Source organism: Hirundo rustica, chromosome 8 (assembly GCF_015227805.2).
Source record: "Hirundo rustica isolate bHirRus1 chromosome 8, bHirRus1.pri.v3, whole genome shotgun sequence".
Taxonomy (NCBI): domain Eukaryota; kingdom Metazoa; phylum Chordata; class Aves; order Passeriformes; family Hirundinidae; genus Hirundo; species Hirundo rustica.
The window spans coordinates 26,111,055-26,124,362 of NC_053457.1; the positions used below are offsets into that span (position 1 = coordinate 26,111,055).

Sequence of the window (13,308 nt, forward strand, 5' to 3'; positions counted from 1 at the left end):
AGTACATGTTAGGTATGGATTGAGCCTTCTTGTCCAGACTCTTTTCTATTAAAAGAACAGGTGAAGCTCAGAATTGGCCCCCAGAAAACTCCAGGTGTGCCTGCTCCAGCATGTGTCAGTTCTGACTTCAAGATGCTGCTTCTGGGTAAGTGAAAGGGACACTGTATCACAAGCACCTGTGAAAGACAACAGGTGACCTTCCTCAGCACTGAGCTGTCAGTGTGGCACGACTGTCACCTAGTTAATGTCACTGCTGGGACATGTCTTTCTAGCTGCAGGCTGCAGTATACACTCCCTTTCTAAAAAGCAGATTTTACTCTTGAGGTGTTTTCTATGCTAAACAAAATTTAACCCCCCAGCGACCACTGAAGATACGGAATTAAGCAACAATTAATTAACCTACTTCATCTTGCAGTGAGTGTGTTGTACTTCAGGGGCACTTTGGAGTATGACATTCTGTCCAGCAGATTCTGCTGTACTCACCCCTGTCCTGCTGATTTACCATTATCCTCCCCCCTGAATAATTCCAGTTCACCAAATAGAGCCAGCAGATTTTAAACACTTTATTTAATAAAAGTTAAACATACAAAACTGAAATTAACACACTTTGTATTCATAAAAATCACCTTCTCCCATTATAGGGAGAACCTTTTTCTATGTATGGATTCTAAACTACCGCTTGTAGAGTTTAGCTTGAGTTGTGACTCAGGTAACTGATGGACATTTCCACCAATCAGTGCATCAACAATTGCTGACGTGACCTGATCTAGTTAACAAATTACAAAATGAGCTACATTAACATAATATACAGGGAAATAATGGTCAGGGTTAATGGACAAGACACACATTTTATATAATGGGGGAAATAGCTGATGTACTCTTGTCCATTAACTCAGCCCTAGATTTTACAAAAATAATATCTACATTGTATACAGGGCTACCCATTAACTTCTTTAAACACATTACGGGTTCAGAGGTGGCATCACTACCGTAAGTGCGAGACAAGGAACAGAGGAAAGCAAATCACAGAGAGTACAAAAAAGCAAGAGCTTTTACACGTGGATTCCTGAAGAAAACTGAAGGGGCTCAGCAGCACTGTAATACAGCTGAAGGTACAAATGGACACTAGGGCCAGTCAGTTATGTAAGGACAAACTCCCAACTAACCTTTACTCACTCACAACTAACTAAGTGGGATCTAGGCATTCGGATCTGCAGTGCCGTGGTTCTTCTTGCCTGGATGGGGGCCCAGGCCCAGGCTGTCACTGCTGTGACTGTACCATCAGGGCTGTGACTGTACAAACACACCTACAAGATCTACAGGGGAGGACAGGCCAGCTCCTTTCCACAGCACAACCAGTTACACTCCAGCTCTGATCCCTGGGAAGAGGTGGGGACTCCTAATACAGTTCTTTGTCCTATGGTTTTCTGGTTACATTTCATTAACTTCCTATTATAATTTGATGAGTATTTATAAAACAAACAAAAACAACCAACAAGAAACAGCATCTCCTCTGCTTAAATTCAAGTGCAAGAAATTTGGACTGGAATTAAGTCAAATTTATTGTTTCTACAATGTAAGTAATCATCAGTAATAAAGATCCTATCAGCCCTGTTCTGCCCTCATTTACAGCTGTACAAATCGATCTGCAGTGGATTTGTAAGGGAGTTATTTAAACTTCCTCAGCAATTCCATGTGACATGTAAGCTCTCTCCCAGAGCTGCAGCAGCTCTGTAATGCTGAGCGTGTCACAGACAGCACCGTGACTACAGAAACCAGGGAGGCTCTGAAGGTGCCATTTTTATACCACCACTTTTTTTTAAGGAAAAAAACCAAAACCTTCACTACTGGTATGAATGAAAGATTCAAAGCTGCAGACAAATCCTGCTTTAAAAGTAATAGGCAACAGCAGTTCATGAACAATTACCTGCTACAAAAAGTTTAATGTTTTGGGGGGGGTTCAAATCAACAGCTGGAGATTTAAGGCTCAAATCAGCTGAAGCCAAAATGATGGTGACAAAATGGACTACTCACTATGAGCCAACAAATAATTTACTTTTAGAAAAATATAATGATAAAAAGGTAAGTGTAAAGCCCTGCAGAGATGAAGTTCCACCGTTTTCACCTGTTACTGAGGCATCAGATGCCTGACATTGTACTTAGAGGTATCTTGATACTGTGTCATAGGTTTGTCTGCAATTCCACATGTTCCAACGCCAACCTTGCCAGTTACACTCTCAGGGGAAGCAAAAATACTCCTTTTCACCTGGAAATGAAATGGAAAACAATTTCTGAATAATTATTGTATTTTACAAAAAAACCCAAGCAATCATTAACATCTGAAGTGATTCAACATTCTCAACTTTTGCCCTACAGATGGGCACACTTTCTAATGGCCAGCTCAGCTGTGATGTGTTGTCACAGAGCAAAGCAATGGGGCTGGGAACTTCTGGCACCTCAGTACTGGATGTGACTGTGGTAGTGAGGATCTCAGGCCAATAATGAATAAAATTCACCTCTCATAAGGGCATCTCTAATAATTGCTCAAAAGGAAGACTGAACTTTTACCACTATGTCAGGCAGCTCTTGGTCAAGCCGTGACAAATGGAATAAGACTTAATGTCTTTGCCGTCTTTTTTGCCCTGCACTTGCTGTTGCAGGGCACGTCCTCAGCACTGGTCTGCTGAGCCGTCAACACAGCAAGACAGACTTGGAAGTTTAGAGGGGCCCTCAGGTTCTTGGCTCCAACAAACACCAGCTGGCAACTGAAGCAAGCCCAGCTCTCCCAGCCAAGTGCAAGCTCATCCTCTTAGGAGCAGCACTCCTCCAAAACAATCCAGTAAAAATCGGGCATTTGAAGTGCACAAGATACAAAAATGCACACTTCAGAATCTCAAAGACACTGAAATCCCCATGTTGCATCCCTTTAACAAACCACCTCCTTCTTTCTCCCAAGGTACTGCACAGAAGTCTATGCCCTCTTGCTACTCACATACTGACAAAAGTATAAACAAACCTGGCCTTTTTTGTTTTTTGAATAGGCTCTGTTGTTAAACTGTTGCCATTTGACTTTCTGGTCCTCTCGTTCCTGTTCAAGTTCTTTAATTCTCTGAGCTTTTTTCAAAGCTTTCTTCTTTTTATACTCTCGTTGCTGGGCTATCATCTCTTTTCTGTAGAAAAGGAAAAAAAAAAACAAAAAAAAACAAACCTCACTTTTTATGTTTGTGCCTCTTCCTGTAACAAACTCTCTCTGTCAAACAGACACACACATTAGTTTTCCAGAAGTAAAATACAGAAATAAAGCTCGGAAATAGTCAGCATTTCTAAGAGACCAAAAAAAAATCTCAAAAACCTAAAAATCCAAACTGAACATTTCCATTAAAATAAGCATTACCTTACTTATTTACGTATTTGGCATAACAACAACCACCAGCATGCCTGAGGAGTCCATGCCAAACACAGAAACCCATGGGATTGAATGCAGTTCATATTTGGGTGAAAATCTGCACTTCTACCTTTCAGAAACATCTTGTGTTTGGGAAATGTCAATAACCCACTGGAGTGAAAAGCCCAAACTTTTCTGGAGGTCTGCGGGACTCTGATGCTACCAATTGTTGGACAGGGATGGAAGGAAAAGGACAAAGATTACTTCAGTGAAGATAAGGAAGCTGAAGGAGTCAATCGGTGCCACAATGCAGATTCCTCAGAACAACGTTTTAGGGAAGGGATCAGTGGCTACAAACTCATAAGACTAGTACCATCTCTTTCTTCCCAAAGTAAAAAAAAAAAGTTTTCAGCCCTTACAAATACTTTCCTGTGTTATATACACAGCAGAATACTAAGTAAATGGAAATTTAAAACAAAACCAAACCAAAAAATTACCTATTTCATTAACAAATTTTTATAGCCGAGGGAGAAAAAGAAAAAACAACCAACCCAAAAAGCAGCATTCTGACTTCTGTCTGTGTATTACTTACTTGGACATGGGTTTGTTGCCACTGTCCTCTTTTGCTTTCCTTCCCTCTTCCACAGGCTTCAGGTTGAACAGAGGTGTGACTTCAGCATTGCCATATCCAGCAAATGTAACTGCAGCTGTTCCATTCTCCTCATCTATTTCTTCAATCTCAGCTTCGTAACACCTGTAAAGATATCATGGCTGTAAGCATGTGAGTAAAGCTTTAATACTCAGCCCTTCAACACCTACATCAGCCAGCTAATGCCACTAAGTGAAAAATCAGCAGATACCAGCCTTCATTTTCAGGGGCAATACACAAATCAAACCAAGAGGTTCTTGTCTTAAGGTCAAAGGGACACAGGTACAATGACTGGAACCTGCTGGATTTGACCTTTAGCTCCAACAGTCAGTGCCCTCACAGCTATCACAACTAATGATTAATGCTGGAGCCAGTCTAACAAGCTATCCTGATTTGGTTTTAGTTCTGGCAGGTCATGGATAGAAAAAAAAAAATTCTGCATTCCCAAGATTAATTGAGGAGTTTTAGAAAATGTCAGCTCAGAAGTGCAAAGATTTGGTTCCATTTTTCTCCATAGGACAAAGAATTAAGAAAACTGGAGCTTTCAAAACATTCCCCCTTCAACATTTTAAATCTTTAAAGTTTTCTTACTGATTTAAAACAGCAATTTTGAAATTTTCACAGAAATCAGTCCATTTCAAATTTATGTGTATGAAACATTTTGGTGGAACTGATGTTAAAATGTGAAAAATAAAAAGACAAGTGACATTTCCAAAAATATTCAAAATAATTTTATCTAACTTCAGGGGAAAAGGATCTATCTAGAGCAAACATAGAGGAAAAAATGAAATGTTTAATAGACAATATTCCAATTAACATTTACTCAATAAATTTCTTGTGTTTTCAGTGGGCTAACATCTTGAGCTGAGTTAGGTGAAAACACATGAAAACCCAGAAGTCTGGCTATGGCTTTATGAAACACTGCTCACTTTAGAAATGCTGCAACAGAAGAAGAGTTTTCTAAAAAAAGCAGAACATTAAGTCTAATAAGAAGCACTTCAGTGAACACTAATACACTCTTCCCCAAACTCTGATCCTGTAACCAAGGGATCAGACCAAAAAAAAAGACTCAGTGGTAACCTAAGACTAAGAGATTCAGTTTTAAGTTCTAACACAAAAACATTTTACTCATTAACAGAAGAACTGCTCACTTTTAGATTAGATTTCTATTTAAGAAATCAGTAGCTGTACCAAAATCTATATATTGGTACATTTTGAAGAGAAGCACATTCATCAAATAACAGAGCCTCCCTCTAAGTGGTAACAATTGGGATATTGGTCCTGCACTAACAGTTATTTTTCTAAAGCTGAAACAGTTACACATTTGCAGTATGAAAAGTAACTTCTAAACGTTTATTTCAAAGTTTATGGAGTCAGAATGATCTGCTTGGGTTCCCAGAACTACACAGGCTAATATATATGAGACCAAACCCAAAATGTTGATTAATTCTATAGTTACATTACATAGTTAGTTGTTTTATAGCCAAAGCCAGCATTTTCAATTAAAAAATTAATTTTAATTTCCAATTAGAGGCCCAAACTGAGATACAGCAAGAATTTTTCTTCATAGTAATCAGTGACAGATATATATGAATGCAATGACAAATTATGAACATCTCAAAAACTTTACAAAAGACCATCCTAACTGACCAATTCTTTCAATCTGCCATTTATTACATCAGCAAATAGTAACTTACAAAAGCTACACTGCTTTTAAAAGGTTAGCAACAAAAAGGGCATTTTTATAAAATAACCCCCCATCTCTTTGCTACTTAAAATACTGACCTTCAGTAAACGGTCCAAGAACACTTAATACCACATTTATTTCCTAATTTCCTTTTCTTTTAGTCACCCTGGTCAATTCAAACTGAATGAAAATCTCTTACCATTGAACTATTTCATGTAACTGTTAGAGAAGTGTTCTACACTTACTGTCCATCCTCACTCCATATGGCCATACACCTATCCCCAACCTTCCAGGAGTGACTGGGCAGGGCGGATGCAGAACTGTCAGAACTTGCAAGAGTTTCCGAAGGTTGTGTTGAAAGGAGATCTTTGGTTAACTCTATGACTTCCTGTAAAAGACAAAAACCCCACAAAGAATAATTTTTCACATTCCTCTTACCAAGCATATTTCTACCCCAAGCTTACTGGTTTTGTTTTGGTTTTTTTTTTAAGTTACTGTATTATATTCATTGCTGATGTGTGAATTACACTCACTTTGTTTTTTAATAATTTAACTGAACTCATTAAATTGCAATTGTAGATAAAAATACATATGTACTGCTGTAAAGCTGCCGATGCCCTCCTCAAATTTTTAAAAAGTAGCCTATTATTTTCTATAACATTTCTCTCATTGGCTGAACTGTAGCATCCAGAGTCAGGGGGGCAAAACACCCTCCAAGCTATGAAGCCCTCTCATTTTGTTGGAAAGCATTCAAGTATACACTAAAGAACTGGTTTCCTTAAGTCATTTTGATAGAAGAATTTGTTTTTGTCTGAGTTCCCTGACTTTAAGATTACCCTTCCCTTGGTAATCCAAAATAAAAGTAACAAAATTTCCCAGTTCCTTTACATGTAATTCATTTGCAGGCAGGAGCTTGCAAAAACCTCTTCCAAGTTCCTGTAAATGTTACATTAAAGACTAAGCAATCCAGACCTCTCTTTTGCACTAGTGTTAAAAGCCGAAGGAGACAGCACCTAAAGGGCCATGTAAACTTTCAGTATAATGTAAAGGAACTTTGCCGGCCCTAGAGAAGAAAAATTCTTCAGTTCTTTGAGTACCTCAGCAAGAACCATCATCACTCACCTAACAAACAGTAAACATTAAAGTCAGGGGTGGGCTACAGTGTTCAACTGAGGCTGGGTGGAGCCTGAACTCTCCTCCCTGTTTCACATCTTACTTCAGCTGTGGGCATACAAAAACTCAGCAAAATGCAGTAAAGAAGCTGTTCATCATCCCTTAAGAACCTAAAGGATTGTAAGCACTTCCCAAGTTAATACAACATGAACTTACATGCACTTTTATCTGATAAACTAAACAACCACCATCAGTGGCCCAAGAGTCTGTTTCTGTTGCAGCATGTTAATGTCTGAATTTCCAACAGCTAATAAAAAGTTTTGCTCTTTGCTTAGGAGGAGCTGCTAGTTAATAAGTTCTCCAGTGAGCATAAGCAGTAGCAACTGTGAGCACAGGAACACACAATTACTTCTAGTACTCAGCTCACCATTTCCCTAATACCACAGCTGAAGCACAATAGATTTTGATTATCAAGTTACCTAATTTGAGAACATACAGCCTTAGCCTAATTTTCCCTCCCAGGTGCAAATTCCCAAACTATTCCTCAGCATACAGGTAGCTTATTCTGCAAATCCAGGAGGCATCATGGCTTATAACAAGTATCTCTCTCAGCAGGTCAAATACACCACATGAGGCACAAGCCACTCCTAAAAACAAGTGTTTCAGGTATTGCAACTAACAACAACACCAAACTGTTGATTAGTTCTTGCCTCAGAGATGGCTTATTCAAGAACTTGGATGTGGGTAGTTTCAGACAAGTCTACCAAAAATTCTCAGAATTTTAAAGCCCCATACACACCAGGCTATTAAAATAACCAAACTTTTGGTAAAAACCTTCATCTGATATCCACATACCGTAATGATCAGCTCACAAGACAGGGACATTAATTTTACTGCAAGTCATGAGACAGTTTTCGAGTCCTTAAGGGAAGAGATCATTCCAAGAAAATTTCTGAGCAGGATTTGGACTACCACAGCAGCTCAGTAGAGCCAAACAGGTTGAACAACATGGCTTGGTGCCACATCCCCGTGATAGGGAGGTGTGACCCACAGGGAACACTACTTAGTTTGCCAAGATTTTTCCTGACCAACTGGTCTTCACAAAGCCAGACAGAGCTCTACACTCCAGAGCACAACACCCACAGATCTCATCTCCAATTACAGAAGATGACAGCTGCCATCAATCCTAGAAAAGGTAAATTTGGTTCTTGGGTGCACACTCACTGTCCTAGAAACGCTTTGGTGAACCGAAATGTGAAAAGCTAAGTACTTCTAACAATTTCTCCTAATATTAATCTTGCTACTCAAGAATAATCTAAGCATACAAGATGCATCAGAATTTATAATAGGGAAAAGATGTTTCAATGACATAGTAACCATCTTTGTGAACAGACAAAAAGCTGTTGAGCTGGGACACTGATGCATCAAGCCCACTTTTACAGCTGTTTGCTTAGTTGGCAAATATCAAGTCTGCAAAACATTACGTCATTTTCAAGGTGGAACATACGGATAGCAAACCTTTTGGGGACGAAAGTGTAAAGATCTTCCCCATTCTGTGCAGAAAGCTTTTATTAAAAAGTTTGCAAGTTGTCCTTTCACATCAATGATCTCTGCATATCAAAGCCGAGGTCGTGTTGGTATCGGAAATATCATCCCATATGGGTTTTGCTGTGCATTTTAAAAATATAAAAATATACACATGCTTTTAACAGTGTACAACAGAGCACATTCAGATGATCTATAAAGTGCCTTGTGGGCACAAAGTCTTTGCAATTTAAAAGGAATTCTAAAGATCATTGTTTGGAGGCACTACTTGTGTTTTGGTTTTGAAGCCCCAACTTATTACTGTTGTTTCAATACAGAGCAGTGGTCACTGAACCTTGCACTGGGTAATTTTATGTATTTTTACACCTGATGGCTAAAGCAATCCACAACAGAAATGAAGCAACATCTTGCACTCTCAAGACAGATTTTAACAGCACTGCTGGGATTTGCTATATGCCAATGTGTCTTTATGTGCACAAGAATCTAAAAGACCACTCTTACATTAAAAATTAGGCTGGTGGCCTTCCTGTCACTAAACCACATCCCAAGGACCAGAAATGGGTTTTGGATATTAGGAATACACTATGCTCTTGTGACAAATGAAAAATACAACTCTTTTCCTCTCTTATATAGAAACCAAATCAAGATTCAGATGCATAAGGAATACAGAACTACACTTCAAAGCTTATAACACTGCAAATGCATTTAATGAGTAAGCAGGTTCTGGATCAAGTTATCTGAGAACTCAGTAAGAACATCATGGCAAGCCAAATCATCAGGCTTCAGCATTAGTAAAAGCAATGAAAAATAATGATTTTGAGAAGTGCTTCAGGGAAAAAAAAAAAAAAAAAAATAAAACCCAGCACATAGTAAAGACAGCACTGGCATATCTTTCACCTCCCCAGCCAAAGTTTATAAGTAAAAGAGTTTGCTGTACAAATTAGTACATCTTTTTTACTCATCCAAAAAAATAGTTTTAAAATAGGCCATACTTTGGGTTTTTCCAAACTAAGCCTACCATGACTATATCAAGCTAACCCACCAAGTGTCTATTTTTGCTGTAAGACAAATATTTAGGAAAGATAAAACACTTGTAAAAGACCCTGACATTTCACCTACCCTCAAGTTCTCACCTGTAAGTCTTTCTTCAGTTTCAGTAAATCCTCATTGTCTGCATTGCCAGATAATGCAGCCTCGACTTGCTGGAGCTGAGCTTTGTAGCTGGCCAACTGCTTAGCAAGGTCTTCTGACATCTACAAGGAACACACACACACACAAACCCCACATCAAAAAACAGCCTTGCTGCTTTTTAATCATGCCTCGTGGTCCAAGCGAGGTGAAACGACAACAACAAGCTGTTACTAACACGTTAGAAACACAGCTCATTAAGTTTCAATGATAAGTATTTGTTCAGTCATTTGACAATAGATCCCCGTTCATTTAATTTTTGTGCAGTTCCCGCAGCTCTCAAGAGACTTCTGAAGAACAGAAGGCTTAAACACGTGCCTGTGCACGGGGTACAGGCAGAGCTTACAGCGTGTGAGCAGCGGGGCCTTGAGCAAGCCTCGCAACTCCCCGGCTCTTTAGAAAATGAATGCCCGTCCCCGACAAACCCCGCGCACTGCGGTGTGCGCCCTCCGGGCGCCGCGCACCGCGAGCCTCAGCTCCGAAATCCTCTGCGGCAGCCGGGAACCGGCCCGGAGCGGGGCTTCCCGTGGGCCCGGAGCGGGCGGAGCAGCGCGGGAGAAGAGACGGGCCTGGGGAAAGGCCCGAGCCAGCGGGCAGGCCCGGCCCAGGCCCAGCCCGGGCCCCGGGCCGCTGGGAGCGGGCAGGGGCTGGGCGCGCGGGGCCGGCAGGGCCCATCGGGCGGTCTCACCTCGGCGGTGCGGAGTGCGGGCCGTGCCCGGGCCGGGGGCTCCGCTCCGGGTCCCGTCAGGCCGCGCCCGCTGCGCTCCGGCTCCTTCCGCCGCCGCAGCCGGGGGTGGGGGGGGAGGGGGCGCCGGGGGCGGGGCCTCGGCCGGCGCGCGCCGGAGCTCGCGAGAGCGGTCACGTGTGCCGCCGGCCCGCGAGCGCGTCACGCGCCCCGCGGATCACGTGCCCCCTCCCGCCCCGCCCACAGCCCCGCCAGGGGGCGGGGCCGCGGCTGAGGGGCCGGGGTGGGGCCGGACCGGGATCTCAAAGCCGCTTCCCGTCCGGACCCCGCCGCGGCTCTTAGCTCGAAAAAACATGACAGATTTGTGCTGTCGGAGCACACATTGCTGGAGGGGACCGGGGGTCCCTGACCCTGCTTGGACCCAGGGCGTTTGCTCACTTACATCTTTGTTCTTGACAGTATCAAATACAGCAACACTGCCTGGATACTTACATGATCTTCACAATCATGCAAAACTTACTACCAAACAATTTAGAAGAGAGTAAGTTTCCATATTCGTCCTGCAACAGGAGATGAAACCGAGGAGAAAAGCTCAGCGGCTTCTTCAAGCCTATCACAGGAAGAAATACATATTTCTGGTGGAAAGCCAGTGATTAATTTGGCTGTGAGCCTGTGAGCCAGACAAATTGAGCAGATTTTCTTCATGTTAGCAGGAGGATCAGTGTCTCCTGCAAGCATCCTGTCCCTCATGGTCACAGGCACATGGTGCTGTGCTGCACAGGAAGCTGACTTCGCTCATTGGATTTGTTTATGTATTATGAGGAAAATATATCTGCTGTGTTCTGTGGCACTCGGTCTATGTCCTCAGAGGATATCCTGACCCAGAATGAAACATACTCCTGTATCTTGGTGTATGATTTCACAATTAAAATCCAGAAATTACTGGACACTGTTCAGGGACGATTGAAGAGACCAAGCGTAACAATGAAAATAGCAACAGCAACTTTTTGATATTTTCATTATTATGCAATAATAAACTAGGAATAGTTAAGGAAACTAACATAAGACTTTTTCTGATAAGACATGGACAGATCAGCAGCTGTTGAAACATACAAATTTTTCAGTGCAGAGCAAACCTAATGACTTTGTGAGCATACGTATCAGAATGGGTATCACTACAATCAGTTTCAACTTCATATTTCAGAAATCTATTCTGTATCAGTAGGATCAAAGTGACAGAGAGGGGTTGAGAAGACATCCACTGTCCAGCTATCTCCAAAGGCAGCAACAGCAAAAAGGAGAACACTTCTGTGGTTGCAACAGCAGGAGCAAGCATAAAGAGGCATTTTATTTCTATAAAAGGTTTGGTGAGAGTTAAGACTGAAGTAGTTGTATGGTTATATAGAAGAGCATTTAGTTTACAGTAGAGTATGGAGTTTTATGGAGTCTGCAGATATCTAAAAAGAAGCACCACCATTATAAGCTATGTATGTTAGATATGAGAAGACAAGCCAGATCTTGAAATGACTGATCTTTAATTCCTACAAATTGAAAATTCTCATTAATTGCATCCTTAAAACTGTATTTATCTTTAAAAATGTATTTATCTTTACTCAAAAATAGAGACCTTTTTTCTGTATTTGACTAGAGCAGCTCTTTCAAACTATATTGAGGAAAAACAGTCTAAGGAGAACATCTTCCTGCTGTCTTACAGATTACACTTTTTAAAAAATATGTTTTACAGTTCATTAAATGTTTGCTGCTTGGATGGACACGTACATAGTAGCACATTAGCATTACTTATAGCAATATATATAACAGAGACAATTAAAAAAAAAAAAAAAAAAAGGCAACTTAATTGGCTTTGACCACAGACAAACTGTTGCTATCAGCCTTGGGGCTTTCAGCTGTGATTCCTCGTGGGAAGCTGTCCAGCTGACCTGACTGTACCTGCGGGACAGCGAGGTAAAATCGGCGTAACTGGAGACTTTGTGACCGTGCCGGCACCACGGGAGCCGGGAATGGCTCAGCTTGGGGGCGAAGGTGAGATTTGCAGTACCGGGGATAGCAGGGCATGCACTGGAAGGGGCTGCCCGCCTCTAAAGGTTTACAGATGCGGGGTTGGAAGAGGCGCTGGCGTGTCCCGCAGCCACGCTTGGCTTGTCCAGGAGGTGGTAGTGGTGCTGCGCAAGGCGTCTGCACCGCCGGCCGTGTTTAACTGGCTAACTCGGGGAACAACCCTGCTACAAGTCCACAATTCTGCCTCTTTTTTACAGTCTGCTGCGTGATTTTTATGGCTAGATAATGGGAACGTATAGGAAGTTGTTTTTGAAGGTAACTGGGACTATACAGCCTTTTGAAACGTGGATGTGCTTTGGTGAAAAAGTACACTTAAATTCGCAACATTCTGCATTCCTGGGGTAGATCCTGAAGCAGTTAAGGATCAGAAATCTGAGTGCTGAGCAGCAACCAGTGCTGTGAAGCTGTTATTATGTCAAAATTATACAATGTCCTGCTTTTCAGCTTTGTATGGGGATGTTGTTGTGCTCAGCACAGAGACCTAGCCACTAGCAAAAAATTGGCTTCTGCAAACAAACCGGTCTGTCCTCATGACAGAAATGGCAACCCAAGTCTAGGCCAGAATGAAGACACTGGATCTTTTTAGGGTTTTCTGGTAGGCTGCCTGCATGGCAGGCATTGCCCTGTCAGTGGGGCAGTATGTCAATCTTGAAAGTTATTAATATAAGTATATTATTTTGGATTAAGAAAATGTTGTATTTCAGTTTTTAGGGTTGTTTTCCTGAAGATGCAGGTGGGTTTTGTTCAGTTGTCCTATGCCGCTAAGCAAAATTTGCTTCATTTTCGGGGAGTATTGACTATTTGTCTTTATAAGAAACACTGTCAACTTTGTCTTTATAAGAAACACTGTCAACTTTGTCCATAGAGGCAATTATGCAATTATTTCCCATTATGAGGCATTTTGTTGTTGTTGCTTCTGCAAAATTTATTTCTACAGCTTGATTTTGTTGTTTTTTTGGGTTTTTTCTGCACTGGCC

At 41.5% G+C, this 13,308-nt stretch overlaps 1 protein-coding gene across 1 annotated transcript; it reads right to left on the bottom strand.

Moving 5' to 3' along the window:
- Positions 1-544: 544 nt before the first annotated feature.
- Positions 545-10,342, bottom strand: SMNDC1 (survival motor neuron domain containing 1). The gene is made up of 6 exons (XM_040071675.2): positions 10,256-10,342; positions 9,513-9,632; positions 5,967-6,109; positions 3,978-4,139; positions 3,017-3,170; positions 545-2,266 (listed from the first exon to the last, which is right to left on the bottom strand). The coding sequence occupies exons 2-6, from the start codon at positions 9,630-9,632 to the stop codon at positions 2,129-2,131; spliced, it is 717 nt and encodes a 238-aa protein (XP_039927609.1). The 5' UTR covers positions 10,256-10,342; the 3' UTR covers positions 545-2,128.
- Positions 10,343-13,308: the final 2,966 nt, after the last annotated feature.

Excerpts from the sequence above, each read along its gene's own strand:
- SMNDC1 (XM_040071675.2), bottom strand. The coding sequence starts at position 9,632 with ATGTCAGAAGACCTTGCTAAGCAGTTGGCCAGCTACAAAGCTCAGCTC. Across the intron at positions 6,110-9,512 it reads AACTGAAGAAAGACTTACAG|GAAGTCATAGAGTTAACCAA; the intron begins GTGAGAACTTGA and ends TGTCTTTTACAG. Across the intron at positions 3,171-3,977 it reads GGCAACAAACCCATGTCCAA|AAAAGAGATGATAGCCCAGC; the intron begins GTAAGTAATACA and ends CCTTTTCTACAG.